At 33.4% G+C, this 21,721-nt stretch overlaps 1 protein-coding gene across 1 annotated transcript in view; it reads left to right on the forward strand.

Moving 5' to 3' along the window:
• Positions 1-785: 785 nt before the first annotated feature.
• Positions 786-21,721, forward strand: part of LOC118194043 (uncharacterized) — a 76,290-nt gene continuing 55,354 nt past the window's right edge. The window contains exons 1-2 of the mRNA XM_085819094.1: positions 786-942; positions 1,055-1,161. Of these exons, the coding sequence (XP_085675220.1) occupies positions 838-942; positions 1,055-1,161 (212 nt within the window). The 5' untranslated portion in view covers positions 786-837. The remainder of the gene's footprint in view (positions 943-1,054; positions 1,162-21,721) is intronic.

The raw sequence follows: 21,721 nt of genomic DNA on the forward strand, positions 1-21,721 counted from the left end.
GCGTACTCTTGCAAATCTGCCAGAAAAAGCTACAAACTGCCCAGAATTGTGCACTGCGGCAGATTACTGATTCTCCGTGGTACGTGAGAAATCTAAAATTACATGAGGAATTTCGCATAGAGCAGCTTAAGTCATTCTCTTGTTGCACTGCTCTTAAATTCTTTAATGATCAAACGCGAATTAATAAACCTGCCAGCAGGATATATGATTCTGATGTAAACGACCCTTCGTATAGTAAAAGACCAGTGGCCATACTTGGCAACTTACCAGATTAATGTACCTGTATACCTTAATTGACTTTTGTATTTGTAGTAACTTCACTTATTTATTTAATAGTTTTTGGTATTTATATCATGCATATGTATTATCTTCGCTGATTTTCATATCGCACCGCTGGGTTCACACTTGCTTAATAAGTGGTATATATACACACATGTGTGTTATTTCACAAGTTATCACCAGCGCGAAGGCTAATTTCGTAAATTTGCAGATTGCTTTTCACAACTCCTGAGATCTTTGCACGACCTACCTGATTATTAATTTAATTATCGATCAACTTTAGACTCTCTTAAAATTATTTAAAACAATTAAGTATGCCATGTAAACACGGGGTTATATATACATTTCTTGAACTTATTATGTACAACCTTGTGACAAGCCATTCGTAAACTATACTATTATTCGATATGAGGTAGGGTCTTGGACCCAGGCACCCTTGTGCTACACCAAAATTTTCTCTCCGTGCAAATCGTAAAATTACTTTTCTCACAACGATGAATTTGTGTTATTCAGATTGCAAACAACTAAACTTAGAATTTGAGAATTTAGTAAATAAAGATGGCACAAGATTGCAAAAACAAGGAATACGCGCAAAGAGATAAACATTATGCGAGTGAGAATTTTAAATCCAAAATGAAACGCGATAAAACATTTCAAACAAAGGTATTTCTGTATTTTTCTCATTTAAACAATGCTGGTTATTTGCCAAATGTTGTGAATTATTTTTTTTGTGCATACCTATTATTTTTATTATTCATTTTTTGTTTGAATTTAGGTTGTGATCAGACGTCTTCCACCAACTATGATCCAGGAACAGTTTATAGAACAGATCGCACCTCTTCCTGAGCATGATTATATGTATTTTGTGAAAGCTGATATGCGGTATTTTTATATATTAGTTTTGTTAATAATTTTGATAAATTAAACTTGAGTTTTCAGATCTCCTTTATATCAACGGACATGTAGCAACTGACATGTCCTACCATGTCCGTTGATGTAATTCAGAGGAGACGCTGTTTCAGCCCTCTTTCAGAAATCGAGTCACTAAAAAACGTTCTTGACAAATTGTTTGCGAAAATTATATCTTCATGAAAGAATAATATACAAATCAAAATGTTTCGCCATTGTTTTTTCATCAACTTACATGGATTAGAGTAGACTGAAGGGTAAAATCCTAGTATACGGTGCAGCCTTGGCGCGATTTTGAAAATTATCGCCAACACCAAAAATGATCCAAAGAACGTCTATATACTATACACTATGTGTGTAAATACATGGTAAAAGTTTACAATTGGGTGCCCCTTGTTTTTTGGAGATTCTTTTTTGACGGCAAGATCGGCGTCAGGAAGGCACAATTTCAAGATGGCCGCTACACAAAACCAAAATAAAAAGTCAAAGAATTGCATAAACTGTGTGTCCATGTACACATCGATCTGTTTTCACTTAAAAAAACATCCCAGAATTGCACAAACTAGGCATTGCGCACTGTTTAAATTTGTCCATGTACACATCAATCTATTTTTATTTTAAAAAGATCAGGATGCTAAAGCAAAGTTACACTATCATGGTAACCAGAAATACGATTTCATCGCCAAAATTTTACAAAAAATTGTCGCTAATCGAAGGGGCACCCAGTTCTACGCTAGAGCCAAATACATAATATATACTATATATAACTATATATATTCTTTGAATGACGCGTTTACTACTCATCGTTTATGTCCCGTTTTTACTGCTCATCATAAAGTCACCAAAAGCAGCCAAATCCCGTGTGCACCGGATACTAGGATTAAACCGACTGAAGGGTACCCCTTGTATTATAGCGAAGTTGTTTCATTTATTGCCTAGTTGTTTTGTTTATCGCCAAGTTGTTTCATTTATGGTAACCTGAGTAGTTGAATGTTCCGTAAATATACTTTTACTTTGGCCAAGTTCTATGTCCAAATATCAGTCTGAGAAGAGTTTGGCTAATCTTTGGAATATGGTAACAGGTAGTTTGGCGACATTTTGGTAAGGCGATAAAGGTTACTAGCTAGGAGTTTAGCAGTGTACATGGATAAAGTCAGAAAGAGTGTGCACAATGCCACTTTTGTGCAATTCTGGTATGTTTTTTTAAGTGAAAATAGGTCGACGTGTACATGGTTATTGTGCAATTCTTAAAAACCCAGCAAGCAGTTCGCGATTCTGCCTTTCTCCCAATTTCGCACCTAATCTTCGTGATGATTAAGTACTTTTGTTCCATAAAAGCTCTAGCATATGCATAATTCGGCTAGCGGATTGTTGGAAAAAAATGCTGAGAAAAAAAAAAAGCATGCCTTTACTTTGTGAAAACAAAATGGCATTCAAACGAAAACTAGCAGGTTGCTGTAGCAGGGTTGGTCGCCAAAAAATCGCTGAGTTATCATAATCCAAAGATTAACCAGGAGTTTTTGAAGAGGACTTTATATCATAAGTCACATAAATATTCTGATGTATTGGAAATGTAAACTTAATTATTGTTGATTTTTAAAATGTGTTTTATTAAGTATATTTGTGATTTATAATCTTTTCCTAAAGGAAATTTACGTAAGTTAATTATTTCTATACCAGTACCTTATTTAAAATGCAATATCTAATGTATAATAGATTTATTGGTATTGTTCTGTTATAGGGACTGGATTCAGAAATGTATGAATGTGTGTTTGAACTTGTGGTACAACTCTAATATACGCCCTAATTTCACCAAATGTGGCGATATGTGTTCTGCGCTGGTTTTGGGCGCGATTGCATGTTCTATGGCAACCCTGTTGACGTTGAAAAATCTTTCGCTGGAGCTCGTTGGTTCGCCTCTGTGTCTGAGAAGATGGAAGGGAAAGATAAAATGGTAGTTGTTGAATTGAAGTTCGGCAAAAGGAAATACGATTGTGGCTATCCTGTTGAGGGGTAGTGGGTATTTGGAAGTGTGGAAAGAGGGTCTGGAAGATTATGTTTAATGGCAGTGCATGATAGAAGTAGGGATTTGTGATTTTATTTATTTGTGAACCATAGTATAAATTTTCTGGATAGTGTGTCTGGCTGTCATGTAAATACGATAGTGATTACGTGGCGGCATGATAAAGGCGGTATGAAATTTATATTTCTGCTATTCGAAAACGCATTAATTCATGGTAAGTGCATTTTATTTTATTCTTGTTCTTATTTTGTAGAATGTTATGTTCATTGGTTCTTTAGTATGAATTTCTGTCGTTATTGTTGTTTTTTTAAATTGTTTGAAATTTATTTTAGTTTATTTTGTTGTTTAGTGTCTAGACTGTACAATTCGTAGATGTTTTTTAAAGTTGAAACAGAATGCTGTGTACATGGTATTATTTGAAATTTATTGTTGTTATGTTATTTTATTAAAGCGAGGAGTGCGTAGATCGTAGATTCCTTCCTTGCCTAAATTGTGCAATTCGTAGAATTTTTAAGTTTAAACAGGATGCTGTGTACATGGTATTCTTTGAAATTTATTGTTGTTATGTTATTTTATTAAAGCGAGGTGTGCGTAGTTTGTAGATTCGTTCGTTGCCTACATTGTGCAATTCGTAGATGTTTTTTTAACTTAAAACATGTCGCTGTGTACATGGATTCTTGTCAAATATTTTTGGTTAGAAACTTTACGTTTTTGCTATCTAAATTTTTTGTTTTTGTTTCGGATTTTTAGCTAAATTGTGTGTTCAAAACGTTTTTGCATGTGCAAAAACCGCGTTTTTGGAGACATTTTAGGCTAAAAGTTCAAAATGTAGACAAAAAATTTAGATAGTAATATAGCAGTGTGAAGTTTCTCGCCAAAAATATTTGGCGAGAAATTTGGCGACTTGAGGGCACATATCAGAGTAGTTCCGAACTTGTATGTATGGGTGTATATGTTTATATGTATACACACACGTGCATTTGTATTTATATATTATATATATTTATATGTATATACATTTATACTTATGTATTATGTACATGTATACATACATACATTTCTGAACCTGGTCCTGATAACAGAACAGTACCAATAAATCTATTATACATTAGATATTGCATTTTAAGTAAGGTACTGGTATAGAAATAATAGTACAGAACAGAACAATAATGATTTATGTTTGATTTTGGTACTTACGTATTAACGCAACCAGGCCAAAATTTGCATAAATTGCCAAATTTGGTGACCCTACTTACGGCAACCCTACGTGTTATACGTAGTTTTTGAAAAAGAGCATGTGGAGATTCACAAAATTTTCATGCATTTTCGTGCAAATTTTTGTAATTTATGAGAAAGTAGCAGTGTACATGAATAAAGTCAAGAGTGTGCGCAATGCCATTTTTGTGCAATTCTGGGATTTTTTTTAAGTAAAAGTAAGTCGACGTGTACATAGTTATGGCGAATACGGTTTTCAATCAGTGCTAAAAGCAATAGCCAAAAGATTTCCGCCGAAAAAATAATTCTGCAACTTATTCAAATTCGAAACCGGAAGGGTTTAATTGCTATTTTATATTTTAAAACAAAATAATATAAAAAACTGTATTAAAAATTATCTGTAATTAATAAATGTACATTTTCTTTCTATTCATACTTTTTTACTCAAACTTACAAATAGCTCCAACCTGGTTGCAATAATACGCAAGTACCTTGATTTTTCAGTTTCTAACATTCCTCCCTTTTTTTTTCTTTTTTCAGTATGGCTGAAATCTTTAAGTAATTTTTAGGCAATCCTTGATTTTTTTTTTTTTTTTTTTTTGCTTGGAAAAAAATATACGAGCCCTGCTACAAATTATAAAGATGAACTAAATTAAAAGTTATAAAGAAATAATGATTAAATGATGATTATGAATTTAATAGTAATTTAGGACCTAAGACTGTATAACTACTGTGCAATGAATTTTTTTTTAATAATTTAAAGTATTAAAATTAATTACATTCTAGTGTAAAGTATTTTTAATGACTTTCAATAATTTCATGACATTTTGATGTGCAAAATTAGTGACAAAAAAACTGGCTAGAACATTTCCAGCTTTGTTCTCCAGCTGCAAAAAATCGAGTTATTTTTATGTTGATGTCTTCATAAAATTTAACAAACTTCTGAGAACTTAGTGACTTTTTATCATGTAAAACTTCTTCATAACAAACTTAATAATTTTTCTATTACTTGTAGCTAGAATTCATTCCTCATTATGGTTAGTGTTTACAATTTTGGTGAAAGTTTACAATTGGGTGTCCCCCCTTTTGTTTTTGCGATTCTTTTTTGACGCCAAGATCGGCGCCAGGAGGGCACAATTTCAAAATGGCTGCTATAGAAAACCAAAATAAGTCAAAGAATTACACAAGTTCTGTGTCCATGTACACATCGATATGTTTTAACTTGAAAAAACATCCCAGAATTGCACAAACTAGGCATTGCGCACTGCCTTAAGTTTGCCCATGTACACATCAATCTATTTTCATTAAAAAAAAAATCAGGAAGCTAAAACAAAGTTAAAACTAACATGGTAACCAGAAATGAGGTTTCATCACCAAAATTTAAAAAAAAATTGTTGCTAATCGAAGGAGCATTCAATTCTACACTAGAGTCAAAATGTTTAACCCTCTGGCTGCTCATCCTGTGATTTCCAAGGGCAATTCAAATGTAGCAAAATCTGCTCATCCTGTGATTTCCGTGGGCATATGTTTTTCTTCCTTTATTGAGGAGCGCATCCTGTTTTTCCCCGTTTAACCATGGAATAAATTATATACAGTATTAGACGTTTAGTTTACGTTTTAGCTAACAGATGTCATTATTTGGCCACTGAATTGTGGCATCTGAAAGCACGTGGTATTACCGCTCAAACTTCACTTTTTGCTGCCTTTTTCTTACAGAAATGTCTGCTAGAAATTGTTTAGCGAGTAACAGAGAATATATTTCTGATGTCTTATCAGTATCTGAAAGCGATTTTAGTTTTGATAGCGATAGTGATATTGATTTTTCTGACTGCTCCTCAAACAGCAATGACTCTGATCATGATTCAGTAAACTTGCAAAGCATTAGGCATTGGTGCAAAATTGATATGAAGAATATTCCTCCTCCTCCAGTTGCTTTTTATGGAAATCCGGGAATTACTCTGAATATAGTTAACAATGCAAGTATATTGAATTATTTTAAACTTTTTTTTGCTGATCAGATATTACGAATGATAGTCCAAGAAACCAATAGATACGCTGAACAATATATCCATAAAACATTTTGTAAAGAAGGATCACACTGGAAAAAAGGGGACAGACACGAATGTTGAAGAACTAAGAATAAATTGAATTTAAATACAAATTTAATTAATTCTTTGCGTCATTGCTGCAAGGAATGAAATTTAAATTTTAACAAACATGTATATACGTAAAAAGCAAATTTAAAGTTAAAATAATTAAAAATGTGCAAACATATAAAAGATTTAGTTTTCGAACTAATCTACAATATCATTTAAATTCAGATTGCATAAGTAAATCAAGTGCAAAACCAAACCATGAAAATAAATTCACCAATTTAGCAATTAATCTAAAAAATTTTTTAAAAAATGCATAAGTCAATGACTGTTGAGCAGGCAGGAGACAGACTTATCAAGGGGAAGTTGCCCCCAAACCTAACTCTACAATCATTCAATTCGTGTTTCGTCATTCATGCAGGCAAGGGTAAAAGTCAAAACCAAAAGCAAATACATAGTGAAGAATGTCCAAAAAGAAATACCAATAAAGTGGTACTTGAGAAATTAGCAATTAAAATAAAGGTCTAAAAGGAAAATACCAATAATGAAGTATTATGAGAATTAAGCAATGTAAAGTCTAGTATTAAATTTAAATTTAAAAAAATTTAAATTAAATTTTTCAGAAAAATTACTTTACATTGCTTATTATGAGAATTAAGCAATGTTAAGTCTAGTATTAAATTTAAATTAAAAATTTTTTTTTTAAATTAAATTTTTCAAAAAAATTACTTTACTTTGCTTAATTCTCATAATACTTCATTATTGGTATTTTCCTTTTAGACTTTTATTTTAATTGCTAATTTCTCTACGTACCACTTTATTGGTATTTCCTTTTGGACATTCTTCACTATGTATTTACTTTTGGTTTTTGCTTTTACCCCTGCCTGCATGAATGACAAAACACGAATTGAATGATTGTAGAGTTAGTTTGGGAGCAACTTCCCCTTGATAAGTCTGTCTCCTGCCTGCTCAACAGTCATTATGCATTTTTTAAAAAAAAATTTTAGATTAATTGCTAAATTGGTGAATTTATTTTCATGGTTTGGTTTTGCACTTGATTTACTTATGCTATATGAATTTAAATGATATTGTAGATTAGTTCGAAAATTAAATCTTTTATATGTTCGCACATTTTAAATTATTTTAACTTTAAATTTGCTTTTTACGTATATACATGTTTGTTAAAATTGAAGAACTAAGACTATTTTTTTCAGTTTTGTTACTTCAAGGAGTCATAAAGAAGCCAGAACAAGAGCATTTTTGGTCTAAGCACCAAATATTATCCACACCAATTTTTGCAAAAGTAATTGGAAGAAACATGTTTTTATTGCTCATGAAGTTTCTTCATTTTACTAATAATGAGGAATTTGATAAAGACTGACGCCCATGGCCGAAATCGAATAGAATTTATGAAATAATGGAACATCTTCAATGCAAATTTCGAGAAGTCTATATACAAAGGAAAAATTTTAGTTCAAATGAGAATTTGATGTGATTCAAAGGCAGGCTCAAATGGAAAATGTTTATTGCCAAAAAAAGAGCAAGATTTGGTTTGAAGTTTTTCGTTCTTTGTGAAGCAGAAAGTGGATACATTTCAGATTTCCTCATATACACAGGTGATGGAACAGTGTATAATCCGAAATACAGACAATATCCAGTATCCACCAAAATTGTTTTATACTTGATGGATCGATTCCTGGGAAAGAGTTACTGTGTCACTATTGATAATTTTTATATGTCTCCACAGCTTGCAGACATCTGAATTACAGAAAAGCGGGACACGTATTGGACAGTGAATAAAAACAGAAAAAATCTCCCTGTCAATTTTTCAAAAGAGAAAGTCCCCAAGTCTGAAATTGTTGCTTACCAAAGAGGTAAAGTTATGGCCCTGAAGTGTCAGGACAAGAAAAGTGTCTGCTTTATGAGTACTATTCATGATGCAAGTTCTTATTTGGTGACATGCAAATCTAAAAAGACTCTTATGAAACCAGTTGTCGTTTGTGACTATAATAACACAATGGGCATCGTCGATTTATGACCAAGAAATGTCCTACTACCCTACGCTCCGAAAACAACAAGGGAAGTATTATGTCAAAATTTTCAGGCAGTTTTTAGATCAATCGTTGTGGAATGCCTATGTACTTTACAAAAAGCAAAACTCAACACAAAATATAAAGCTTTTGAAATATGAATGGTTGAAGAAAGTATCCAAAAGTATTCTGATAGAGATAAAAGCAGTTGTCCTAGAAGACTGAGTTCTACTCCGAACCTTTTGAGATTGGCAGCTCGTCATTTTGCAAGCCACATACCACCTAACCCCATAAAAAGAGAGCCTAGAAGACAGTGTGCTGTTTGCTGTTCAAGAAAAGATGCAAATGGGAAAAGGATTTGAAAAGAAACACGAAACTGGTGCAAAGACTGTGAAGTTGGACTTTGCCTTGAACCCTGTTTTGATCTCTATCATACTAAACTGCATTTCTAAAGTATTTTTCCCTCAGTGCTTTATATTTTCTTAAATTTTATACATATTACTTTTTTATATTATGCTATAAATAGAAATTAACTGTAATTCAATTGAAAATTATTAAAACCATTTTTTTTGGTGATAACATCTGAAATTGGTTTTTCTGACAACTTAGTTTCTCATGATAAAAATCTATGTAAAAAATATTTTGTAGAAAGTAAAAATGCATTTTTCAATTCTCCAATACATATAGATTCAAAATATGGGGGGGGGGGACATTTTTGAAGCAAGTTTAGTTTACAAATTGAGCAGTCAGAGGTTTAATCATTTTTCAACTGAAGTGACACTGTCAAGCTTGTAATTGTCATATCTTTTACTGGTGGATCTTTGTTTAAGGTGTAAGCTTCTTCAGTAGTCATGTTTTCACTCATTACTATTGATTCACTCATTACTACTTATTGATTACCACCATTTTGCTATGTATAATCATAATTTCTAACTCATGTTATCATCGTCATCTTCAGAATCTAACTGGCTGGTAAAACTTACAAATTCTTTGATTACATATTGTTACGAAATGTACACGCGTGGTGAGATGGCTTCCCCGCAAATCAGTTTCATGGTTGCCACATTCGGCGAGAAACCGCTCATTTGGCGACAAAATTGGCGATATCCCAAGGACGGTTGGAGAACCTTCTGGAACGAATTCTTACCGGTTTAGCCCAGAATGTTCTGGAACACAAGCCGAAAGCTATATAAACCCTGCTGGTCCGCAGTCAGTTAGAGGGCGAGTCAGTGTGCCTCATAAAGTACGAGATAGTATAGAGAGTACCTCCGCATAGAGTGCGAGACAGCGTGTCTCTCATCTAATTAGTCCGTGCGGAGATGATCGAGTTGACATCATCTCCATGCCATCATCTGACATGCCGAGTGGGTCGTCGAGTGCATCGAGAGAGTCTTTTAGTGCATCATTGAGAGAGTGTGTTGAGCTCTGGGAGCAACTGAACCGAAGAGTCAGGAGCTGTACTCTGTGTGTCATCAAGTGCATCACGAGTTGTAGCCTGGAGAGTCTCGAGAGTACGTGGAGTTCCGAGAACGACCAAGCAGAGTCGTGAGGTGTACTCTGGTGCTTTGCAGTGAAGCTGTCTCCACCGTGATAGCCTGATAACCTGAAGGCTGTGTTGCTGATCATGTCAGTGTGTTTATAGTAGTTCATCGACGACTGTAAAACGTGTTTTGGAGCTGTTCTGACAATATTGGCCAATAAAGTGTGCTTCGATACTTCATCAAGTAGTATTGTCATTATTCACTCCAAATCCTCACGAACCCCATATGAACGTGAAGGAAGAAAATAACGCAACAACTGGTGTCAGAAGAATAAAAAACGCAACAATATGAAGGATCTGAACTGTTGCTGATATTATTTTAATCTTACTTTAAAAAGAAATAAACAGTTTTTTTTTCAGACTCCATTCAAGTTTTTTCTTGAATGATTCTTATGACATCTAAAAAACTGAATAATGTACAAAAGTTGATTATTTTGTCTTATATATGTACAAATCACCATCTGGTGTAATAAACCTGGACAGTTTTGATGTTCATGTGATGTAATTGTCCTTGGTCTAATGATCTACTTAGAAGCTAGTTGTTTGTATCTGAAAGCAAAGACATCTGTGCTTGGGGTCCTTCAAGGGAGTTTAATTTCACCTCAGATGTTCAACATATATGTAAATGTTATTCCTAAGTCACCTAATATTGATCTAGCCTTATATGCAGACGATACAGCCATCATAATTCAACATTCCAATACCTTCACGTTAATTTCTGCACTGCAGAGTTATCGTTCAAGCCTAGAGCTATGGCTTGGACAGTGAAAGATCAAAATTAATGTTGCAAAATGTGCTGCCACTTTATTTATCCAAACTCCCCCCCAACTTACCTAACTTGCAATTCTTCAGAGAAACAATTCCCTGGGTTCCTGCTTATATAAGTATCAGGCAAAACTTGGCAACATCATATTCGAAAAATGGTTTCAAATGCGAAAGTTGTCAAAACCCAATTACTGCAATTTTCACTAGAAAAAGCGACCTGTCCACGAAAAACAAGATCTTGCTGTATAAATCAATGATAAGGCCAATTCTGACTTATGCTAGTCTCATATAGGGTTCAGCAGCAATGATAAGGCCAATTCTGACTTATGCTAGTCTCGTATAGGGTGCAGCAGCAATGATAAGGCCAATTCTGACTTATGCTAGTCTCATGTAGGGTGCAGCAGCAATTACTAACAGGAAACATATCCAGACATTGCAAAATATTATTCTATGGCAAATTTACAAAGCTCCTTGGTTTATTACAAATGAGAATATTCATAATGCAGCTAAAATTCTCCCTTTAAATTGCTTTATACAGCGACTTTCGGTTAACTTTTAAAAAAAGATTCCTTCGATCGAAAACCCCATACCCCATACTCTGCCTATCTATGATCCGAGAATTGCATCATCACGTAAAAGACTCAGAGCTACTTTGGAAACCGCATATAATGTGTTAACCATTTCCCAAGAGGCGTTGGTATAGAGACGAGGGGCCTCGAAGTTATCACTCTTCTCGTTCAACCCCCTCCACCTGAGCAAATTCGCTGTTCTTTCAGCTTCGCTCAGGCTCATTCTCTCTCTGTCCTGTTAAACAGGCAATCTTACTTCCTTCAATCGCTAAGCAGTTGTTAACTAATATTAAGCACTTTTTATTCCCTCCTCTAAAGGGTTCTCGTGCACTGATACTTTAATTAAACTTAATCGCTTTAAGAGAATTTTATGCTATTTATTTTATTTTACTTTTTTAATTTGTCATAACACTTAAAGCTATTAATTTATTTATTGTAAAGTTTTTCCTCAGAAGCAGTTCTAGTCATGTTTCTTTAAATCTAACTCATTTAACGAGTTCCCGCTTCCCCCCTCTCCCAGACCCGAAGCACATGCAAGGTGAAAGCTGTTTCACGAGTGTTTCCGCTCTTGTGCTGTTAACAACACAAGACAATTTCAATCAAGGAAATTTCGAAGCTTTTCAAAATTCATGATGTGTAACCCCTTCAAAATTGATTCTGCCCCTTTTTATATCTCAAAATTTACTAAATTAAGTCCTTCGGGGTTTTTTTTTTTTTTTTTTTTTTCACTATCAAAGGCAGTTTACCATTTGTTATTTTTTAACATTTAGACACCAAATCTTTACTTCTTTGCGGAACTCTCTTTTTGATGATAATGGTAATCTTTGATGATGTGGGGATAAATGCTCCAAGTCTAAGTGCCTCGTATATGAACCCTTCCTTGGTCTTTGGAAAGCAAAGAAACATCTTTCATGCATTATTCAGTATATGAAATTTGTCCCTACCCGTCATTGCAAATACAGCACTTGTAAATACATGGGAAATTATTTTTGAAGTGGGGTGTACAAAGTGTGAGGGAAAAATAAGCAATTATATAAACTGAAGTTCAGGCAGGTAGCATAAGGTGAGGTATTACTGTATTACCTGGAGACTGCCTACTACAGTACAAATTCCATAATCAGGACGTTCCTTATCCAGAATGATCTATAATCTGGACCTCAAAGCCACAAACTTTTTTTTTTTGTATGCTTTATGCATGCATGTTTAATGTATAACAGACGGTATAAGCTAGGCTAAAATTATCTTTACTGATTCTTAGGCATTTCAGTTAATGTTGCAGATTGCGCTGTTCCTTAATCTTCTAATTGGATCCGTATTATTATTTTTTGCAGACTGTTAGAGCATCTTTATGAAAATTAAGCTTGAACTTTGGATTATGTCAAAAAGAGTTTCCAATTCTGGAGCTGCCAAAGGATCTACAAAGCGAATGTTTTGATGTATGGTTCTAGATCCAGAAAATACTGCTTCCGATAGTGAAGAAAATGACTGAGAGGTTATTGAAAACAAAAAAAAATTTTGATTGACAAGTTAGTATTCTCGACACAGCAATTACAGGACTTGAACAGTGGAACTTAGTAACTGAACAAGAAATTATATCTGTTCATAGAATTAAAGAGAAAGAAATAATTATTTTCATGTTAAATGTAATAAACAATTGACTTACAAGCGCACAGACACGTAGATCAAAGAACATTAAGTGATCTGACAAGGGTATTCCCCGAGTTGAGTGGGATCAGGAAATATCACCACACAGCAACAGCCTGGCTTATTGCTCATTACTCGAGTCAATGCTCGTATTTGAGACAAATTTTTTCCTCGTATCTCGAATTTCTCATATATAGAGGTGGTCGTATCTCAAGGTTTCACTGTGTGTGTTGTACAGTCAAAAGTCTTTAATCCGAACGTCCATAATCCGGAATGATCTATAATCTGGATCTCAAAGCTACAAACTTTCTGCTCATGCGTAAACACAAAATGCGTTTACGCATGCGTGTAATACGTTAACGCATGCGCATAATACGTTTACGCATGCGCGTTTAATGTATAACGGATGGTATAAGCTAAGCTAAAATTATCTAATTATCTATTTTAGTTCATGTTGCAGATTGTGTTGTTCCTTAATCTTCTAATTGGATTCGGCTTATTATTTTTTGCAGACTGTTAGAGAAATTTTATAAAAGTAAGCTTGAACTTTCGATTATGTTAAAAAGAATTTCCGATTCTTGAGATGCCAAAAGATCTACAAAGCGAAAGCATGTTTCAATGTCCATCAAACAAAAAGTGGGATTGCTGCAAAAAATGGATAAAGGCATATCCTTTGCTTTTCTAACCATTCCGAAATCTGTTTATCAATTTCACACTGCTCTGCAGGGGGGAGGGGGGGAACGAACCGTCGTGGCGCGCAATGAACTGGAAGTTGATCTGTCAGCACTATCCTTATCTTCAGGGCAGATGTTTTTATTTTATTCGGCTTATAATTTCTTACTAAATGCAGTATTTCATCTCGATGTACTCCATCTTTGATATGATTTAAATCAAATTCCTCGTCATTATAAATATCACGAATTTTTAGATTAAAATAGTTTTCTGGTTGCAATTTTCTAATTTCAACTATGCGTAATGTAGGCTTTACACATGAGCGCGTTGAAAGAAATGTTTAATAAAGTAAGCAAATAAATATTAAGCTTTTTTTTTTTGTAAAATTTGATACCTTTTAGATCATAATTGCTCTTTATTTCATAAATTATGGTTTCATATTTTTAATTTTATCATTTCTGCATGCCATCTTACCAGATTTAAACTGATGATCTATAATCCAGAATCCCGACAATTGACTGTATGTGTCTGTGTGTGTACATGTAGTATGTGTGTGTATATATTGGGTTTGCAACTAAGTAATTTCGGATTTCACTCGTAGATGGCTTCAGTTGAATTTTTAGGGTTGCAGACGTAGTACAAATGTTAAACACATTTTGTTATTTGATAGTTGGCAATTCAGCTGTCAATCAGTAAAAAAAGCTTTTTGATCGGTTGCGTAGTTTTCGTTTGCCGTTCGCTGAAAAATGGAAACTTGAAAGAAACATTTTCGTCATATTTTGCTTTTTATTTCCGCAAAGGGAAGAATGCATCGCAAGCTCATAAAAAGTTATATGCTGTTTATGGTGACGAAGCCTTAAAAGAACGGCAGTGTCAAAATTGGTTTGTCAAATTTCGTTTTGGTGATTTTTCACTCAAAGATGAAAAATGCTCTGGTCGTCCAGTTGAAGTTGATGACAACCTAATCAAAGCAATAATCGATTCAGATCGTAACAGTACAACATGTGAGATTGCAGAGAAGCTTCGTGTATCACATACATGCATTGAAAATTACTTAAAACAACTTGGCTATGTTCAAAAACTCGATACATGGGTTCCTCACGAACTGAAAGAAACGCATTTAACACAACACATTAACAGCTGTGATTTGCTAAAGAAATGTAATGAAAATGATCCATTTTTAAAACGATAACAAATATAAATTCCCACATAACTGTATACAGGTACAAGCAGTTTTTCCCTTAGATTTGTATCAGTTCATTCTTAACAGTTCTATTTGTCTTTATTTCCATATATATCTGTTCATGCTTAAGTGACTTTCACACACTGAAGTCTACTGTGATGGTACTGTTGTTCAAACAAATCACAAGAATATAAATATAAATTTTGTGTCAAAGAAACAAAAATACTTTTACAATTTCAGTCTGAAACCTGGAAATCGTAAGTACATTAAAACTAGTCAGTCAGTTTGAAAGCTTTTATCTTTGTAGAAAAGATGAATTTCTTCATTGTGTTTCTCCATGGGGCTCATCTCTAACCATTAAATTCCAGATGGCACATTTTAAAAGCTACCTTTGTATCAGTATCTCGATTTCACAGTCAAACAATTTTGAAGTAAGATGTTCAAAATGGATTAGAGTAGCATTTGTGAAATATCACTGTCCATTGAGCTCCGAGAATATAAACAGTATGTAAAGTCTCTTATGTAACATACAATTCATTGTTCTAAGATAACACGTTGCCCATCTAAATTTCTGAACCTTTTTCTCTTAACTGATTAAATTGCACAGGAGTGTGGCGTTTCCATAGGATCATGTGATGAAATTTTGAGAAAGGACTTGAACATGCATCGAGTGTCTGCAAAGCTTGTGCCGCATCTCATCACTGAGGATCAGTAATTCCAATGACTTGCAATCTCATCTGATTTGTTTCAAAGTGCAAGCAACGATCCGGAGTTCATGAAGCTCGTCATCACTGGGGATGAGTCGTGGATTTACGGATATGTCCCAAAACAAAGCAGCAGTCATCACAATGGAAAAGCCCCGAGTGTCCTCGGCCAAAGAAAGCACGGCAGGTGTGAAGTCAGATCAAAGTCATGTTGCTTGTGTTTTTCGATGCAGATGGAATTGTTCATCATGAGTACGCTCCCCAGGGCCAGACATTGTACAAGGAATTCTACTTGGATGTCATGAGGAGATTAAGAGAAGCTGTTCGCAGAAAACAACCGGTGTTGTGGGCATCCTCTCGCTGGATGCTTCATCATGACGGAGCCCCAGCGCACACCAGCAATCTTGTGCAGCAGTTCCTGGCAAAACATGGAACAATCCAAGTAGCACATCCTCCCTACTCGCCGGACATGTCACCTTCAGATTTCTTCCTCTTTCCCAAGATCAAGATCTTAAAAGGACACTGGTTTCAGGACATTGAAACCATAAAACAGAATTCTACGCAGCAGCTCCATGCCATCTCAAAGACGAAATTCCAGAAATGTTTCGAGGACTGGAAACATCATTGGCCCAAATGTGTGCTACTGCTAGTGGAGCATATTTCAAAGGAGATTGACTCAAAACCTGTTTTGCATAATAAATTCAGTCTCAATACTTTCTGAACACCCCTCTTATAATATGGTATTGAAGGCAGCAACTAACTATTGTGTAACATTTTCCCCACAGGTTTTCAGAAACTATATATAACAAACTATTTTCCCTTAAATTTGAAAAACTCTCTGTATTAAGGAATTACCTTAATTTTGATACCCGAGGGAACCCCTTCCCTCATTGAGACTAAGAATTTAGTATAAAAACACAAATGGAATTTGCGTGGGAATGTGATGTCTTGAATTATGGTTTTTCATACTAAATAAGTTGACATTTTCAATGACTTAAATTCATTCTGTTATTAATACCTAAAATAAATTACCTACTAATTTTCAGTAAATGGTATAAAATAGTACATGATTAAATAATCCCTTTTTTCTATTTAAAAAAAGTATTATTGTAGAAAACAGTTTTGCAGTTTCTGTTTTATTCTGCAGATATTTTGGAAAAGAACTGAATGTAAATTGGGAGCACTTATGTAATTGGACATTGCAATACTAACAATCTACAATAAAATAAAATAATTTTTTATTAAACCATGTATATTCTAATTTGCTGAAAGTTTTCTCCTTAAATAGTACATTATCAAGCAGATTTTTAACAGTTATATAAAATTAAAATTTCATTATGCCTATAGAGCATAATTTTAACAGTTATACTGAACTTTAGTTTTTAATCATTTCTTTATCATTAAACGTTTATTTTTGAATTATTCCTTCTATGGAAAAAAGTTCAACGATATAGCGAAATTTGATAATGTATACCAAAACCAATTCAAAATTATAAGGAAATTTAAGAGTGAAAAAAAAAAAAAAAAAAAAAAAAAGACTGAGAGGAAGACTAGTTAAATTTTTAAATTGTCCATGAAATAATGAAATAGTTGAAATAATTTTGTGACATAACATTAATATCAAGATATGAGAAAAATAATTATTTTAAACACTTCCTAAAGACAGGTAATTTTGTAATGTAATTTAAAATTCAAACAAAATATTTATATAAACAAAAGAAACGTATATAATATGAAAAATGACATTTTCTGCATCGGTAGTTTACACATTTCCTTCTGCGTAGCGGCCAGTAGTCTCATTGCGGAACAACTGCAATATGAAAATTTCCCTTAATCACGAAAAGCATCTTGAAGTCTGGTCACTAATCCCTATGTTTCCTAACCTTTTGTGGCATAAATGCACTCCTCCGAGAATCCATAAAAATACACACAAAGATCTTTGTTGCAAATAGGAGGTGATTTCTTAAAGGAAGGAAAGCATTCGGTTCAGGATACCCCATCCTTTCAAGGCTTTTACAGCTGTGAAAGGCCTGGCCTCAAAATGATAAATCTGCATCAGAAGCCAATAAAACTTCTTTCATATTGAAAGGAAGTCATTGTATTCACATTTTTTTTTTAGGAAATCATCATGTATTTTGTTTGATGATAATGTTTTCATTTGTTTCAAAAAGGAAATTAGGCTTTTTTTTTTTTTTTTTTTTTTTTGTCTCACCTAAATGTAAATCTGATTAAAGGTTAATGATTCACTGTACTTCGGAATCTTAAAACTTCACAATAAGTCTGTTTTTTAAAGTTAGATATTTAAAAAGGTTTCAGGAGGTGTTAGATAATATCTGAGATATGTGCTATGTTGATGTGTCTAAATTTGCTGCAAATGCGAAAGTTTTGTGTTATTGCTGGTAATGCCAACTACATCACCCTTGAGTGAAAAAGATCAGTGGCCTTCAATCGTTTAGCTGTTTGGCTGTGTTGATCTGCAGTCAAGGTAAAGTGTGGGGAAGCAAAGAAATAAAATACTTCTTTGTTCTCTTTTCGTCTGTTTGGTATGCTGAAAAGGAGCCACTTGCAGAAAATTTTTGAAAATGCCCAGTTGAATATAAAGCAGAAGGTCAAGTACACACATATCACTAAATATACAATGTTTTTCACAGAGTCAAATACTTCTGGAAGTAAAAATTAGATGGTTTTGCATCGTATAACACCTTTAGCGAAAATGGATTTTTGTTTTTTTTCCCAGATTATCTAGAAAAGACTGAAGTGGCCTTGATCCGGCATGAAGGATTTTCGGTTGCCCGTTTGGGAAATTGGTTGAAGAAGATAGATTTAACACTTGCTGTGGATTTCCTTTATTATCTGCTGCATAATGTCAAGCTGTATAAAAAGTGCTTCTGAGTAGCAAGAAATTTTATTGCTGTGCAATTGAAGGTGTAGGTGACTCAGCAATTGTTTTAAGATGCAGGTGATTCTGAAGTTTTGTAGAAAGAATTGTCACTTAGCTATCAGAATAGTTGCTGATAATTTAGTTCATTAAATGTAGTTGTTAGTCTTTGGTCACCACTGGGATGATGGCATGATTCCATGTGGTAACTGTTGTGGTTGTGTTTGTTAAGGTTGTGAGTTACTTATTGCATATAGAACTAAAATCATTAAATATAAGTCTATAAGAAATAATGCATTACAACAGACACAGAAACAGTTGTTATAGGTTATTGTTCTCATTCTGTGATGACCTTTTTAGCTTCAAGTCTAGTTAAGAGTTTAAGAGAATTCTGAGTTTCTGCCGTATCTAAAACAGTTTGCAGGCTGAATTAATCATGCTGTTTTAATTTTTCGGTTATACTGTATGGCCTGTGATTTGTTACAGTTGAAATGATATCAGAGGAGCAAAAGGATCAGTGGCACATCAGCCTTCCTGAAATTGAGAGGCTTTCATGGTAAATGCACTAAAATCTGTTGACACTGACTGTGAAGTTATAATTCTTCAAATATCAAATGGAGCCATAACTGAATGAATTATTGCTTTTGCAATATCAGAGCCTGTCGTATCACACCTCCTAACAGTTCGATCACTGTGACCTATAGCGGAGTGCACACATGAATTTATTATCTTTGTATGGTTTGATGCACATACATCATTTGCCAAGAATTTAGACAAAATGTCAACATCCTTTACCTTCATACTTCTGATCAGGTATGACAGCTCGGGCAAACCATTCTTTAAATTTGTGTCTAATCATGCGAATCTCTTGTTTCCTTTTGTTTGGAGTTAAAAAATACTTCCACTGAATGTATACATGACTGTATGATTGAAATTAAAATTTATGTGGATTTTTTTAACAAATTTCTCCTAATATTGTATTTTGGTGTTTTGCATATTCATCATTTACATGGATGCTAGAAGATTCAATAGGAACTTTAATAAAATTAATCTTTTTGAAATATGCCTTGATAAATTATATGTTTTATTACCTCCTTCCAAAAAGATCAATACTTGTAAAGATCTAGGTGTTGAAATTTAAAGAAATGGCTGTGTGCTTGGACTGCAAATGAACAAGCAAATTTTTTCTGTGTGGAGGAAATGCCAGCCTCTATATAAGCATTTTTCATCAAACAATGAATATGAGGATTTAAAAGTTGCTTAACTTTTGAATTTTTAAAAGCCTGCTCTTGATGATCAGTATCTCAAAGGAATATTATGGGGTTTTTAAAGGCCTTGCATAATGTTTTGGGGGTTTATTTTTTGAATTTTAGCAGAATTTTTTATTTAAAAGTTTTTTTTTTCCCATGCACAATTGTTCGTGTTCTCTATTTTTTTATTAGAATTTGATATTTTTAAAATTAATTGTTAGTATTACATCTGATATAAAGTGCGAGCCTTATATAAAGATAAAAAAAGGTTATGACTGCTTATAATAGACACAGAAGTACACTGCACAAAAAAAGGGGGGGGGACAGTTTCTTCATTATTGCAGATTCTTCATTATTTAATTTCTTCAAATATAATACAGGGCGATAGTATTTGATGGCAACGATTTGAAAAGTGATACAGCCTTTTTAAAGTTTTCAGCGCAAAATCGCAATTCGAAAAAAATAATCCTTCGGGAACAGGTAAGAGTTGGCCTTAGAACAAAGGCCCCTTTCGACTAAAAAAAAGGACATTTCTATACATCCCGTTCTATTGTGCTGATTGACGAAATTCAACTTGCGTTTTTCATGTCTCGAAAGCGTGATTTAGGATATGTATTAGATTTTTATATAGCATTGTTCTAATATAGGTATTTTGACACAATATCAGACTTTTTCTGAAATAACATATGCATTTTTTTCCATATTTCGATTCTGCAACTCAAATTATGCCAAACTACAAAGTTTTGTAAAAATTGCACAATTAGTTTTTAAAAAATTAGCTCTCAAAATTTTAGCTCCCCTATGTTAATTGAGTTTGGTATATATTTATTAATCTCTTTTTTTTTTTTTTTTTATTAAGCTTATTTGATTCTTCCTTTCACATTTCGAAATTCAGGTTCATTCCAAATTAAAATTCACCCATTTTTTATGATTTATTTTTAAAATTTGTATTTTAAAATAATTTTTATAAATTTTTCAAACAAAATTTTCAAATGTAATCGATAAAATTTTTACCATCATCGTAAAGTGGACGTATTTCTAAGTATACCTGCAAAAAATTACAATTTTTTATTCAAAATTTTTGAAGATACATGTGAATTTATTTATTGGCGCGATTTGAAATTTGGCATATTTGTTGAAAGTGATAAAACATCAGATGAGGCTTAAACACTCTGCTAAAATTATTTGGAAGGAGAAACGATATGACATTTTTTCCGCTCAGACGCAATGTGAAATGGTAGGAACGAGGTGCGTTTTTTTCCGTTTCTGCATAATAGAAGGGAAAGGAAAATTGGTTGCTATATATTAAGAAGTTCGCCGAGTGAATTATTCTTGACTAAACTGAAAAAATTTCGCCAAGATAAATTTTTGAATTTCTCTGTAAATTTCACACCAAATTTTACAAAATTTAAAGCTAGGCATAATTCGAGTTGTAGAATTGAAATATGGAAAAAAAATTGGCATGTTATTTTGGAAAAAGTCCGATTTTGTGTCAAAATACCTGTTAGAATAATGCTATATATAAATCTAATATATGTCCTAAGTCGAACTTTCAAGACATGAAAAATGCAATTTGAATTTTGTCAATCGGCCTAGTAGAATGAAAGATATATAACTGTCCTTTCTATTTTTTTTTTTTTTTTTTGGCTCAGTGTTCATTGTAGATATATAATGCAGCATCACTATATTTTATTATCATTTTCTTTTATTGTTGCTAGTCTCTCATTGTGCATACCTCATCAATTAAATTTTAATGCATTTTTTGTGTTAGCTAAGATATTGCTTTACATACAGCATTTAATACTTCATGCAACCATCATATGTTTTAAAATACACTCTTGAACAAAAAAAAAAGGGGGGGGGACGCATGAAGAAGGAGTTATCCGAATGGGACGAAAATCGGTAGAAGTGATGTACGTGTATAGATTACAGTTTGAGAAAAATTGGATGATTTATTGAAGTGATAG

This window comes from Stegodyphus dumicola, chromosome 6, assembly GCF_044657685.1.
Source record: "Stegodyphus dumicola isolate Sdum_Otavi_A_Nest chromosome 6, ASM4465768v1".
Classification (NCBI taxonomy): domain Eukaryota; kingdom Metazoa; phylum Arthropoda; class Arachnida; order Araneae; family Eresidae; genus Stegodyphus; species Stegodyphus dumicola.